The 15,275-nt window shown below is 40.5% G+C and overlaps 1 protein-coding gene across 3 annotated transcripts in view; it reads left to right on the forward strand.

Annotated features, from left to right (window-relative positions):
* Window positions 1-15,275, forward strand: part of ANKRD55 (ankyrin repeat domain 55) — a 528,797-nt gene that overhangs the window by 511,118 nt on the left and 2,404 nt on the right. For 2 of the 3 annotated variants that reach the window (XM_058732216.1, XM_058732224.1), the window contains 3 exons: window positions 2,481-2,648; window positions 5,717-6,378; window positions 14,626-14,718. In XM_058732216.1, coding sequence (XP_058588199.1) covers window positions 2,481-2,648; window positions 5,717-6,378; window positions 14,626-14,718 — 923 coding nt within the window. The remainder of the gene's footprint in view (window positions 1-2,480; window positions 2,649-5,716; window positions 6,379-14,625; window positions 14,719-15,275) is intronic. The other variant, XM_058732233.1, reaches the window with a different exon arrangement.

The following is a 15,275-nucleotide window of genomic DNA, read 5'->3' on the forward strand; positions in this document are numbered from 1 at the left end:
ATTTATTTTAAGAGAGAGAGAGAAAGAGAAAGAGAGAGCAGGGGAGGAGGAGAGAGAGAGAGGTGAGAGATAGAGAATCCCAAGCAGGCTCTGTGCTGTCAGCATGGAGCCTGTTTTGGGGCTGGATCTCAGGAACTGTGAGATTATGACTGAAGCCAAATTCAAGAGTGGGAAGCTTAACCATCTGAGCCCCCAGGTGCCCCAGATGTATGATATTTAAAACATGGTGTAATTAGCCTAAGATCCATGGCACAGAACACATAACTCAGAAGTAGCTCATGTAGCATAAATGTCTCAAGTTTCATCAACCTGTGAGGTCATACTTTACTTTAATACCCAACCCATTTATCTTCAGGAAAGACAGTCTTTTATCAAGTTCTGCCTACATGCTTCTGGGAATTCTCTCAGGAATGTTTACATGTCCTATAAATCATTCCTTACTGATATCTCAACCAATGCTGCATGCTTATATCAGTCATTTCCTGCTCTTCAGACACTACCTCATCAACCACCTCTAATGAATTTTTTCTGAGTCATGGGCCCTGGCCCTCCACCTTCACATTTTGATAGTTTCAGCTATCACAGTGTAAAGGTGTGTTTGTGTGCTGTGTTTGTCGGAAATTTAGAGATAAGAAAGGAATTACAGGTTAGATAACCTGAAATTGGATACTGCAGATTGCCCACAAAGGCTCTGTGTGTATTAGTTAGGAGTTTTCTATATACTCCGTTTCTCTGCAAAATAATTTATGTTTTCCCCGTTCTTCCGGATCTCTTTTTCCATGTTGGCAGTCAGAAGAAGTAAAACACTTGGTCTTCACAATTGTTGTAAAGAAGTATTTCACACTGCTCCAAAGTGAGTTGTCATGTGTCCGTGAACCTGATGAGATTGATGCCCAACCCTTCATCTATTGAATTTATTGGCAATATATTCTCTAAACAGGATGGCATAATCTGGCTGGAGCCTCATCCTGTTTCATAATAGATATTGTGTGGAGACCTCTCTCAAGTAGGATGGAATCAGTCACATCTGCCACATATTCAAATAAGCAGGGTGATTGATCACTGTATTGAAAAGAAACACAGTCCTATGAAGTGTTCTCAAATTTCGGGAAGTAGTATAACCTGAGGAGGAGGATGCTTGATTGACAGACGACACAATCCACGCATGGGGATCCTGACCACACTGAGGTCTCTCCCAAGTACTAAGGCCCATGCACCTTAACAGATAGCTCCAACTGAGCCCTTTTCTGTCTAGCCCCTTGGCTGCCTCCATGTCTGAGAGACTGCTTGGCCACCCTTCTGCCCAGGGTTCAGGCCCCACCAGAAAGCCAAGAAGTTTTCCATGCCTTCCTTCCCTGCCTCAGGATTGAGCCTTTCCCAGGGCAGTTTAAAAATGACAATATTTTCTCCTAGCCTCCTGCTTTTTTTTTTTTTACCTAAGAGAATACTGCTTTTACAATTAAATAAAGGCTTAAATATTGAGGAATATGTATCTACCTTCTGGCTGATGAAGGACTTTCTAAGTATAAAATGCTGAAAGAAACAAAAGCAAAGAGATAATTAAATGTGGTTATTTTTAACTTTTATGGAAAATCACTATAAAAATTAAAAGTCAAGTAACAAATTAGAGAAAATGTTTGCAAAAGTATTGATATCTTTAATATATAAGGAGCCTACATAAATTAGTAAGAAAAACTAACAATATAACAGAAAAAAAATAGCCAAAAGGCATTAAGAGTCATTTCAGTCAGAAGACTCAAGTGACAAATAAAAATGTATTTCAAAACTTCCACCTCACTATTAAAGAAATGCAAAAGAAAATAACACTGTGGTATCATTTTGCCTACCAAATTGGCAAAGATTTTTAAAGGTGATGATAACACTCAGTTTAGGGAAGGAATAGGGACACAGCTGGTAGGGGGAGAAATTGAGTCAATGTTCTTAGAAGACAGTTTGCACTATGTATAAAGAGCCTTAAAATTGCCCATAACTTGGGGTCGCCTGGGTGGCTCACTAGGTTAAGCAGCTTGCTTTGGCTCAGGTCATGATCTCACAATTTGTGAGTTCAAGGCCTGCATCGGACTCTGTGCTGACAGCTTGGAGCCTGTTTTGGATTTTGTGTCTCCCTCTCTGTCTGCTCTTCCCCTGCTTGTGCTCTGTCTCTCTCTCTCTCTCTCTCTCTCTCAAAAATAAATAAATAAACTTAAAAAAAAATTGCCCATAGCTTTTGACTCACTACTTCCTCTTCTAGGACATCGTCAAGAAGGCCAGAGAAGGGTACAAGGCTCCAGAATGCTTATAGCTGGAGGACAGTTTGCAGCATCCTGAAGCCCCATCTGATACTTAACTTACCATTTCCACACTGCAAATAGCCACACATTTTTCGTGCCACATCCAGACTTTAAACAACTGTTGCCAGCTGAGCACCCTGTGCCATTTCTGTGCTCTGACCCTTGTGCCATTCCCATGTGGTCCCCCAGGACACCGCTGCACTGGGCTGCAGCTGCAGGGAAGGCAGACTGTGTGCAGTCACTGCTGGAGCTGGGCATGGACAGCAACCTGCGAGACACCAAGGAGAGCACACCCCTCGCCTACGCCCTGTACTGTGGCCACACAGCATGTGTCCAACTCCTCTCCCAAGAGAGTAGGTGAGTGCACTGGAGAGGAGAGGCACTCATTGTTTTCTTCCTCTCAAACATTTAAAAATTGGATGAAACTGTTTCGCTTGCCGATGCCCAAATCCAGCTCTAACTTAATATTGTGCTTGCCACTGTCTAATATATCGTGACATGTTCTCTACTCTGTGGAGCAAAATTATAGTAGTGAGCCCAAATCCATCACCCTAACATCCACTGGACTTTCATTTCTTCTTTCCTTTTTCTCCCTTTCTTCTTTCCTGTATGCCATGTTCTCTTAATCTTCTTTTTTTCCGTAATCAACAATTCTCAAACTTTTTGCTCTCAGCACCCTTTTCCACTTTCAAAAATTGGGAACCCCAAGGGGTTTTCTTTATGGGAGTTACACCTTTCTGTATTTATAGCACTAAAAACTAAAACTAATTTTTAATAAAATATGTAGTTATTCATTTAAAGCAATAATAACCTCATTACATTTACATGTTGACATAAATACCATATTTGTAGCTAAAAATAACCTTTTTGTCCAAAACCAAAAAAAAGTTGTAATGAGAAGAACAGCAGAGCTTTGCAATGTTTTGCAAATCTCTTCGATATCTTAATAGAAGCATAGTAGAATACAGCTATATTCCCACATCTGTTCCTGTATTCAATCTCTTGCAATATGTTATTTTGATTGCAGTGTCTGAAAAAAATCTGGCTTTGCATAAATATGCAGTTGGAGAAGGGAATATTTCAGTAGCATTTTCAGATATTGTGGATACTTTTCCTTTGCTATTACATCCAAACTTGACAAATGTTAGTTACAACGTGAACTATTGGCATATCGATGAACTTTTTATACTCTGTTGTGTTAAAATCCATTAGTTTGTCTTGCACTTTAAATGGGTCTTATACCCATACAGGATTTTATAGTATCTTGCTTTGGTCATTTGGAAAATATTGGTTCACTTAATTAGGAATATCATCCAGATGACACATTGCATTATACAATATTAAAAAATCACATTTGTTAATATCACCACTGATCTTATTGGAAGAGCCTTTATGTATCAGGAATCTGTCAAGCTTACAGTATGCACACAAGTTTTTCAAAATTCTAATTTTTGCTTGAAAACCGGACTTTTGTCATTGGCAGCAATTGCTGTCAATTGTTTACCTTGAAATTACAGGCTTATTTTATTCGTTTTTGAGAAGCTTTCTGAAAATACCCAATTGCAAATAACCATAGTTTGTCTGTAGGTCATAAAAATGGTGTTCTGTGAAAAAACAGTATCTAGGTTAGCTGGCAACTCACACAATTATACAAGTGCTTTACCTCAAGACAACCGTCATATTTTGTTATATAGTTGAATTGCTTATGGGTACTTCCTGTTTTGTCAAAAAGTGTATACTGAAAGGTCATTTTTTTAAATTTTTTTAATGTTTATTTTATTTTTGAGAGAGAGAGAGAGAGAAAGAGTGGGGGAGGGACAGAGAGAGGGAGACACAGAATCCGAAGCAGGCTCCAGGCTGTGAGCTGTCAACACAGAGTCCAACCTGGGGCTTGAACTCACGAACCGTGAGATGACCTGAGCTGAAGCCAGGACTTAACCTACTGATCCATCCAGACACCCCACAAAGGTCAATATTTAATAAAATTAATAACTTTTACCAGACATTAATAAGTTAAATGACAATTTTTTAACATAAGTCCACTGATGATACTGTCTTGATTTGTATCAAGGAGCCCATACTTTGACCCACTGTCTCTATTGTACAAAAGCACATGAATATTGTACAAAAGCAACTGAAGACTGTTGGGGACCCCACCCACAGCGTTTAGGGGACCACACTTTGAGACCCCACTGGCCTAAATCACAATCTATAACCGAAGGAGGAAAGATTATAGAAGATACTAAAGTAGCATTAATTTGCACAGGGCTATATTCTATTGAGGTCAACTTGGAAGAATGTTAGAGATCCCCTGGGGTAATATTAGGGGTCTAGAAGGGGTATTCAATAGTTCACAAAGCCTATTGGAAGGTGAAAGAATGAAGATAAAAATACATCGTGGAAATAAAGATTCAATTACACACTGTGTGACCTGTAAAGAAAAACACTAATTATATACAGTCAAGTGGTGATGTTTTTCAAATTACAAATTACAGTATCTCACTCTGAAGAGTAATGTTGCAATCTGGCTTTTAGGGCACACACATGGGTCAGATTTCATCATTAACTCATACCACAGAAAGCACTAAGTCAGTTGTGGCCTCAAAAGAGAGTAACAGAATTTTCCAAGCAAGAAAAACAGAATCGTGCCTCAGGGAAACTGTCCACATAAGAGGAGCCCGTCGGACAACTGCTGACCTTTTTTTCTTTAGAATTTGCCTGCCCATTGGGCATTGCTCACTTTTCTTCTGCTGCCACACCCGATCTCTGGGACAAACACTTCCTCCTGGGCAGCTAAAGCCCAGACTAAAGCTTCTTCCCTCGGTTTCCTTTTTTAAAAAGTATTTTCCAATAGGAAATTTAGTAAAAACTGAAAGGGAAACAAAGAACATTCAAATAGCATAAAACGGGCAGGCTTCCTGAGGTAGATAATGTCTGAGCTATGCCTAGATCTTATGAGATCTCTTTCAGAGAAAACCTGAAACCACATTTCCCCTGCCTCTACAAGCTCCCCTTGCCTCTACCACTTGAAGCCTGAACTCACCCTTAGCCTTCATCTCTGTGACTTAAAACTTATACCCCTACTGACTGTGCTTGAGAAGTGAGAACAGTAATGCTTTAAGCTGTTTTCAACTTAGTTTATCCCTTGGTGAAAATAGATGATCTAAAGGTAGATTTTGAAAGGATATTTCCTGAGGGACTAAGAGGAATCTAAGAAATAGTCTAACTATGGCAAGGAGTGGAGTAACAAAGGGTTTTGCAAGTTCTTCCACCTGACCTTTGACTTGAAAGTGCTTTGGGGTGTCTTTGGATTACCTAAGACAACCTTCTCAAGCAGATGAAATAGAGGGAGGCAGTGTTTGGTTGGGGGATTGTGACCACTTCCTAGCTTCTTACAGAGTCCTTGTTATTTTACATTCCCATAGAACAGAGCCTACTCGACCCTTTCCTTCCCAGAGCAATAGACCCCAGAAGAAGGAGGGACGATTCAGCATGCTCAACCAAATCTTCTGCAAAAACAAAAAAGAAGAGCAGAGAGCCTATCAGAAGGATCACAGCAGGGATCGACACAGGGGGGAGCACACCTCGGAAGTCGATGACATCATCACCACCTTTGATGGCATCGTGGATACCAGCTGCCAAGAAGGGCCAGGCGATCAGGTGGCTATGATTGACCTTAAGAAGCGGACCTCAGAGAATTCAAAACATCTCTTGCTAGAAAAGAAGCCTCTGGGCCCCAAGGGGCTTCCACCAATCAGAACGCAGAGTCTCCCACCCATCACCGTGGGCAGTCACTTCCTGACAGCTTCCCAGGGGACCACTTCCCATACTGGTCTGAGCTCTGGTAGTCATCATATGGCCCAGCGATCTCAGAAAAGCCGCAGTGAGCAGGACTTACTGCATAACAGAACTGGTTGCCAAGCATTGCTAGATAACCCCTGGAGAGGCGATTCTAACCAGGTGTTCTGTAAGGCTGGGACTGTGTCTTCTTCTGATAAACTGCTGGACAGATTGCTCACCAGTGGCTCTGGTCACCAGGAGGTCTTTGGGCTGCCACATCTTCCTCATCTACATAATCCTTCATCAGGTATTACCCTTGCTTCCCTCTTCCTCATTCCTGGCAGGCTCTCTCCAAGAAATGTTTCCTATAGTTCTGGGCTAGGAACTTGGGGTGACAGTAGCCTAGAAGGCAGGGCCAGAGCAAAATGGATGATTAGGACCAACATTTTTCCTTGAGTTTACTGGACTCAAGATCTCTAGGCTATTGAAACATTCTGCTTTTCCACCCTGAGGGCAATCATCAAGTTAAAGTATGTGCCTTCTTATATTCCCAACAGATATGTGTAGTGATTGGAAGATAAAAGCAGAAATATTACTATTTCCAGTAGCTAAGATTCTTAACCAGGGATAGTGGCAATATCAATTATGAGGGGTTGACTTGTTTGTGTGATGGCTTGCTTTTAAATCAGGTGTTCAATCCCTACTTCAGACCTACAGAAGCAAAATTTTGGTGAAGGAGGAGAGGAAATGGCAATACCTTCTAGGTAACATTCACACATTAATGGTTCAAGTTTCCACACATACCAAAGGCTTACATTGTAATTCTCCCTGCTGTCTCTTCCCCAAGCCAACCAATGCCACTCATCCAAAGCTACTAATATTATTTGTTGTTTATTCTTCCAGAGATATTTTATACACGGGTATACACACATACACACATACACACGCACACACACACACACACACACAAAATAGGTATAAGTAAGTATATATCCCCCTTTAAATAAGTATATCACACTAAAGAATTTGTTTTTATACACATATAAGCAATATATATATATATTTTTTTTTTTTCAAATGGTCCACAGGTGATTCTGATGCACACTAGAGAAAGGGAAACATTGTTTTAAAGCAGAGGCTGCAAAACAGCTTCCAAAATTAGTTCATTGCCACAGAATCTTGTTTTGTTTTCAAGTGAATTAATTGCCAATATTTAAAAATCATCAAGTATTACATAAAAAAATAGAAAATTCTAGCCTTTTCTGAAAAATTAAAAAGCCTGGCAACACTGAACCCAAATTCCACTTGGTAATAATAGGCCAGGTAATGAATACCCACTGTCCCGTTGAACACCAGCTAGACATCACTGTCCCCAGTTCAACCCAGTCCAAGTCTCTAGTATCTCTCCAAGGAGTGTCAGTTTTTCTTCATTAATGTGTCTCTGTTGTTTTTCTCATAGTAGGGTTAAGAGAAAAAAATGATGTATCTTGAACCCGCATTTCTGTCAAACATAGAAGAATGAAAGACTGAGAGGGCTATGTGTATTGTAAGAAGTGGAGGAGGGATGAGGCACCTGGGTGGCTCAGTCAGTTGAACATCCGACTCTTGGTTTCGGCTCAGGTCATGATCTCACAGTTTGTGGGTTTGAACTCTGTGTCGGGCTCTAAGCTGACAGCTTGGGATTCTCTCTCTCTCTCTCTCTCTCTCTCTGCCTCTCCCCCACTCACACTCACTCTTCACTTTCCTTCTCTCTCTGAAAATAAAGAAATAAAATCTTTTAAAAAAAAGAAATGGAGGAATATATATATTTGGAAATAAGAAATATTCCTTCCTAAAAAAAAAAGAAAGAAATGTTCCTTCCTGTTTAATATGCAGCATGAGCCTGGCTCTCTTCCCTCATTTATGTGTGCCTGGTCTGGTGTCTGAAACAGGTAGAGGTAGAGTATGACTCCCCTCATACATATTTACATGTATGTGTGAGAAACAGACATCCTGGTGTCTGAGAAAAACTCCACCCAACATTTTACTTCCTCCACAAAGCACTAAAGTATGTGGTTAGTGCCATAGGTAATGTTTTTGCTTTTGTTCTACAGAAGGATCAGGAAGGAAAGATATTAGTCTTCTTCTTTTGATACTTTAGTGGTCTCCGGGGCCTCAACCCGTCCTCCTTTCTGGAGTTGGTCCTGTCCTGGCTAATATCTCCTCCCTTGAAAATCTTTTGAAATTTGTGAAAATCTTGTTCTTTTTCTGTTCCCAAGAGAGCCTGTCTTTTTCTATCAGTTAGGAATGGGCTCAGCCGCCTGTAAAAGAAACCAAAGTAACAATGGCTTAAACAACATAGAAATTTATTGCTCTCATAGGAAAGAAGTCTGAAGTAGGTAGTTCCCAGGTGTTTGGTAGCTCCATGATCACCAAAAACCTAGGCTCCTTCCTCCTGTGTGCTCCACAGCTTACCATATGACTTCCATTCTTCAGGTTATTTCACGGTCCATTAAGGCTAACAGAGAAGGAGGAAAGAAACAGATAGAGGGGGAACATGGATTTTCCCAGCTGAATCAGCTCCCGTTAAGACATCATTGCCCTTAAGTCCACATATCTGTTTACATCTCATTGGCCAGAACTTTAATCACATGGTCACGCCTACTGGCGTGGGAGAGTGGGAATTGCAGTCTTTTATCTCAGCATGCGGCTGTCCCTCAAAAGTTGGATTTTTGTTTCTAAGAGAGAAGAGAGATTTGATAGTGGATAAAGAACTAGTAGATTATGGCATTTGTACTATCTAAAACTTTCTGTATTATTGGAAATAAAATGAAATTCAATAAACTCGGTTTGAAAATTAGCTTCATGGGGCGCCTGGGTGGCGCAGTCGGTTAAGCGTCCGACTTCAGCCAGGTCACGATCTCACGGTCCGTGAGTTCGAGCCCCGCGTCGGGCTCTGGGCTGATGGCTCGGAGCCTGGAGCCTGTTTCCGATTCTTCTCCCTCTCTCTCTGCCCCTCCCCCGTTCATGCTCTGTCTCTCTCTGTCCCAAAAATAAATAAAAAACGTTGAAAAAAAATTAAAAAAAAAAAAAAATTAGCTTCATTTGCCAGTGAAGTGACTTGAAAAGTCCTGGAGTGGCAGAATAGTAGAAAAGAAGCAAAATTCTCCAAGAGAATCTTAAATAATTAGCTGTGGCTACATCAAAGCATTTATTTTTTAACCAATGTTTTTAAGTTTATTTATTTTTGAGAGAGAGGGAGACAGAGTGCAATCAGGGGAGGGGCAGAGAGAGAGAGGGAGACACAGAATCTGAAGCAGGCACCAGGCTCTGAGTTGTCAGCATAGAGCCCAACGCAGGGCTCAAACTCACAAACCGGGAGATCATGACCTGAGCCGAAGTCAGATGCTTCACTGACTGAGCCACACAGGTGCCCCTTCAACCAATGTTTTTAAGCACTGATAATAGCTAGGAGCCATTCTAGGCAACTGAGTTGTGGTAAGATAAATCTCCCAAGAATCTTCAGCCTATAAATGAGTTTTAAAAGATATGGATTTGCTAAAATGATTATGCAACTGACTTCAAGGTACTTTTCTTATCATGTTTAGTTACAAGATCATAGGGTTTTGAAATGGAAAGGACCTTATTCATTAAATGGTTAGAGGGTCTGCCATTCTAATTTGTCAAGAGGCGGACTACTACAAGGGCTAAGACATCTGGGTTCAAATTCTGGCTCTGTCACTTAGGTGCTGTTACTTAATCTCTCTGGGCTTTTGTTTCTTCACCTGAAAAGAATGGGAGGAAATACCTAACCATACCTAACTATAGTGTTGTGAGTTGCTGTTAAATTAAAAGAGGTGATACAGGTAAAGTATTTAGAACAGTGATTTGAACAAAGTGTTATACCCACACGAACATATTTGGTTTTTTAAAACTATGTGCCAAGCCCCATACTAAGCACTATGGTTTAGTTACAAGCTAGGAATCACCTTGTTTTAAAGATGATGAAACTTAAGTAAATGTGCTAGTCAACTGCCTGATTGCCCTCACATCTAGTTTTTTCCTCCAGCCCTATTCTGTCTCTCAGGGAATGATTCTTCCCAAGCTCCCTTGCAGCTGCTCCCAGGTACTTTTGGCCAAGTATCAGGAGGCACTGGCAGATGAGGAAGAGCAGGAGAAGGAGGGAAAACAGTGTAGTTGTCCACAATGGCCCTGTGCTTTTTCTGGAAGCTCCCACAGTGGTTCCATCTCCTTCATGCTCCCTCCACACAGCTGCTCACTCTGTAGCTCTGGCCCCCACTAGCTTAACACCATCCTTTCCCCTTATCTCTCCAGCCTAGAGATGGTTGTTTGTTTTTTTTTGTTTTTTTTGTGTTTTTTTTTGCAGTGGTTGATCTCTGGATTGTCCTCTACCCTCTCTTCTGTTTGGCTTCTTAGTTTTTCTAACACCAATAGAAACAAGTTTCTGTATGAAATTCCCTCTGTTTCAAAAACCAAGAGAGGTCTCTTTTTTCCTGGGTGAGCCCCAACTGATAAAACAAGACATATCTCTCTGAGCCACAGTTTCTTACTCACCCAGAGGCTGGGACCATTATACCTCATCAGGCTCTTTTCAGTTATAATTCACATGGCCTAGAAGAGTTAAAACAGTTTGCTCCAAGTTTTACAACTAATTGATGATGTATTCTGTACTTGAACCCAGATCTCCAAAATAGGAATGTATCATCATGGCAATGTATTTCTCTGAAAGTCCAGTTTGGTAGTAAGCTTACCAATTACCCACAGTGTACTTGTCTGAGAAATGACATTGTCCTCCCCAAAACAAAAAAGATTTTCCTGCCTTACGGATTTTATTTTTGCGGACATTTTTAACTCAGTTTGAAATGTTTTGACAACTACCGAGGCTCTGGACTACGATTAGGAGGCTCACTTGGGTGGTTTTAGTGTTAGTCTAGGCAGGTTGAAACAGATTTCTACACTGAGCTGCCATATTTGATATGAAAGCGTATCGCTTCTCAGCCTTTTGGCTAAGATCATGTGTGATATGAAAGCCTAATACAGTAAAGTAGTTGGATAATCTAAGTCATACCATTGCACCACTGATTTGAACTTGGATAGTAGCTTTAGCATAGGATTTTCTCTTTTCCTGCACTGGATTTAGTAGAAATAATAAGGGCTAGCTAGCACTGCCACTGTTTGAATTCCTGGCAGCCATTAACCTGTGCTTGCATCAGCAACCCTGAACATTGAGCTGTAATGATTATTGCTTAACATTCATTGAGACCTGTCAGTGGGCTAGATGGAGAAAGATGGGGGGTGAGGCACTTAGCCTAATGAGGAAATTTGGAGCACATCAGCTTAATTCATTGCAAACAGCTTTCAGAGAAAATGGAACAGAAAGCTCTGAGGTGTTTGCTACCAGCCTGGTTATTTACAAGCCATCACACAGAAAGCAAGAAAGCTCTCGCTTCCCTTCTCCCTTAAGAGAGAACTTCCTTCTCCCTAATTTTCTAACATATCCTAGCAACAATGCAGCCTCCTCCCTGTGTATGGCTGATCTAGTGATCCCTCTGTTGAAACCCATCACAGGTGCTACATCTTTTCCAGGACAAAAGCCAGATTCTTGAGCCGGTAAACAAAATCCTCCCAGCATGGCAGGGCCTCACTTTCTGTTGTCAGCTTCTGTGCCTCACATCTCTAATCCTTTCCCTCATCCCCCTGAACAGTTCCTTGAATATCTCTCAGTTCCCTGACAACCCATACCTTTCACTCTATGACGTCAGTGCCCATGTTATTTTTAGCTTCTGTCCACTATGGGCTTAACAGACTTGTACAGATTTTTAAGAACCACCTCAAAACTTCTCTGCAAGTCACCCTGACCTCTATAGGAGGTGTGGCTCTTTCTTACTGTGAATCATAGAAGAATAGCTCTATCTTGTTGAGCCTCCTGGGGGGCAGATGGCAAACTGAACTGCATACTTCCCCTTCAATAATACTGCAGAAGAGGAGTCTTTAATCCCTATTCTGGAAATGAGGAAATTGAGGCATAGAGAGGTTAGCCCACCGCTCGGTAGGTCACAGAGCTAGGTAGGAAGTGACAGAGCAGACATTCAAGTGAGCTCTGTGGGAGTTAAGACACCTCCACCTGTCTGGACCCCTCTTTTCTGTGTGATGCCCTCACAGCACTGCCCATGGGCTCCAAAAGTATCCGTTAACCTGTTTTTCTTCCAACGTACACTGTAATCACCTCCTGAGCATCTTGCCTTCTCCTCTTTGTACTCTAGCTCAGGAATATGGTGAGCACACAACAGAGGAGTGCTGAATTTATTTAGTTGTTAAACAAAGGGATTTAGTTGAAAACCTTTTCTGCCTTTGAAGTCTAGGACAGTGGTCCTCAACCCTGTCCCCACAGGCTGGAGGTCCCTTTTAGTGCCTGCAGCACAGATGGACTGCACACAGCTCCACCTCCTCCTTCAAAACTGAGCCAAATGCCAGTGCAGAATGAAGTTGAGCTCTGCTTTCACTTCCCAAATCACTGCCACACCCTGTTTCTGCCCACTTCTCTCATCCTGCCAAAATTGCTTTGGCTGCTAGGGAGGCAGGATAGGTTCTAGGTCAGACAGACCTAAATTGGAGCCCAGTCACTTTCCATTATATGACCTTGAGCACTTTTGAGAACTCCTCCAAGCCACAGTATCCTCAGGGATGATAATAGTATCTATCTCACAAGGGAAAGTGATTGTTAGGATTAAATGAGATTATGCATATAGGATTGAGCCCAGTCCCCGACAATAGCCCAATAGACATTATCCATAATTACCATTATCTCATTTCTTGGTTTTGCAAATTTCTGCTCAATTCATGGATAAATAAGGTATGAGTTGATAAGGGTGCTTACTTACTGTAATTACTCACTATTATTCTACTGAGGAATGTTTTCTTTTTAAATAATAGTTTGTGAAGTTATTTGACCTTTAGGATACAAAGGAATGAAAATATAATATCCACCAGAGAGACTGGAAGTTTTGCTCAGTCTTCATCAAATGGCAGTGCTCAGATTACTGCTCCTATAATATGCCTTTGGACTCACCTAAGCAGATAGACAGTGGATCTTGGCTAATGCTTTTTCTGTTTCCCCTTATCTAAGGATGACTTGGTCCAAACAGAAGAATTAAACCTATGAGCAGTACTGTAGTTGTTCTGATTCTTTCAAGACTACGAGGAGACAAATTAAATGAATACATTCCCTACTCTCCCAGAGATCGTGTTAAACACGCTACAGAATAAAAATGTAATAATTGCTAATGCTTATTGAGTGTTAACCTTGTAAGCTACATGTTTTACATTTGTTCTCCTACCTAATTTTTAGGACAAGTGAAAAAGACAGACACAATTATTTTCACCATTTTGTACATAAGGAAATTTTAGAGAGGGAGAATCTCTTGTCCAAGTTGGCAAAAAGTCTAATCCTGTCCCATTTAGTCAACTATGTATAAGGACCTGAATAACTTGGGTATTTTTTATATTTTCAGATATTTAGATCTATCTCCTGTAATCAGTAGTCTGTTGATAAATGTTTAACAGCTGGCTCTCTGGAAGAAAAATCAGTGCTTGCTGATTTTCATGGTATAAATACTTCCACTATGGCCAATGTTGAGCCACCACTGTGATGTCAACCAGCTCACTAAATTCCTAAAATTTTAACCATCGGTTCCCAAGAGCCAGTATACATGGTTCCAGCACAGCACTACTTATGGCCTAAATTAGAGAATAGCAATCTCCCAGGTGACTTCACCCAGATCCATCTTCTAGGTCAGTGACGCTCAATCCTACCACACAATAGAATCCTTTGGGAACCAGTAAAAATCTGATGCCCTATCCCAGTCCCAGAGATTCTTTTTTAATTGATCTGGGATTTGGCTAGGGCAGCAAAACTCCTCAGACAATTCTTATGTGTAGCCAGCATTGAGAAACCCTGGTCTGGAAGAATATCCCCTACTTATCTGTATCATTTAGCACGGATTTGACTGATGGGTTGTACTTTATGCCCTATTTTTTTTTTCAAGCTTTTAAGTTTTATAGAGTGGGTGGCCAACTGTGCTTGTTTATGAAGTTATATTTAAACTGATTTATTCAAGAAATGATTTCTGATGTTCTTTTCTTTCATTTAACTAGTGATTGGCATATAATAAAAACCAGTAAGGTGTAGCTACTATTATTTTTGTTGTTATTAGCATCTGTTTTTTAATTTTTTTAAATGTTTATTTATTTTTGAGAGATAGACAAAGCACAAGCAGGGGAAGGGCAGAGAGACAGGGCACAGAATCTGAAGCAGGTTCCAGGCTCTGAGCTGTCAGCGCAGAGCTCAATGCAGGGCTCGAACTCACGAACCTTGAGATCATGACCTGATCCGAAGTCAGATGCTTAACCGACTAAGCTACCCAGGTGCCCCTGTTGTTATTAGTATCTTAAGTTTAGTGATCACTAACAATTTTATGATTATCTTATCCATTGGATTTTACAATTTGCACTTGGTTGCATCTCAAATTATTGATACAATTATGTTTGTCCCCAGGACAAAATTTTCAGCATCTGTCCCCAAACAGACCCCAAATCAGGGATCATCCTTTCACCCGGAACAACCTAGCTCCCTTACCAGACCAAAAATGTAAGTATTATGAATCTTCTTCAGCTTCCTTTGCAAGTGTTAACATGTCTAAACACAACTAACTGTTATTTCAGTTTACTTTCATTTTTCAAGGGAACATCAGGCGCCAAAACTTGTAAATTACAGGAAAATAGAATAGAGACAGTTCTTTAAAGCTTCATCCAACTTGGTAATGCTTATTAAAAAAAAAAAAAGAATACTTCCCTCCCTTGAGGAATTTTTATGTTTGGATTATAAAAACAACAACAGAAGTTTATTTTGCTATGTACTATTTAATGTGTTTAAGAAGGTGGTTTAAAAATTCTTAAGATTGGTCTCTTGACATTGGTTTCCCTATTACAATGAACAGATGGAAATATGTATCATCTTTGTACTCAGAGGCTACACATCCCTAAACAGAAAGGAATAATCAAGTAGATGTTGTTCACCTATATTACTCCTGACATTGTTGATCTATTTTATAATATTTTGTACAAAAATTTCTCACAATATAAAATACTAAAAATATTCTATTCAGCCAGTGATCTTCAAGTTTGAGTGTACTTAAGTATTACCTA

The sequence above is a fragment of the Neofelis nebulosa genome, chromosome 1 (assembly GCF_028018385.1).
Source record: "Neofelis nebulosa isolate mNeoNeb1 chromosome 1, mNeoNeb1.pri, whole genome shotgun sequence".
In the NCBI taxonomy this organism is placed as follows: domain Eukaryota; kingdom Metazoa; phylum Chordata; class Mammalia; order Carnivora; family Felidae; genus Neofelis; species Neofelis nebulosa.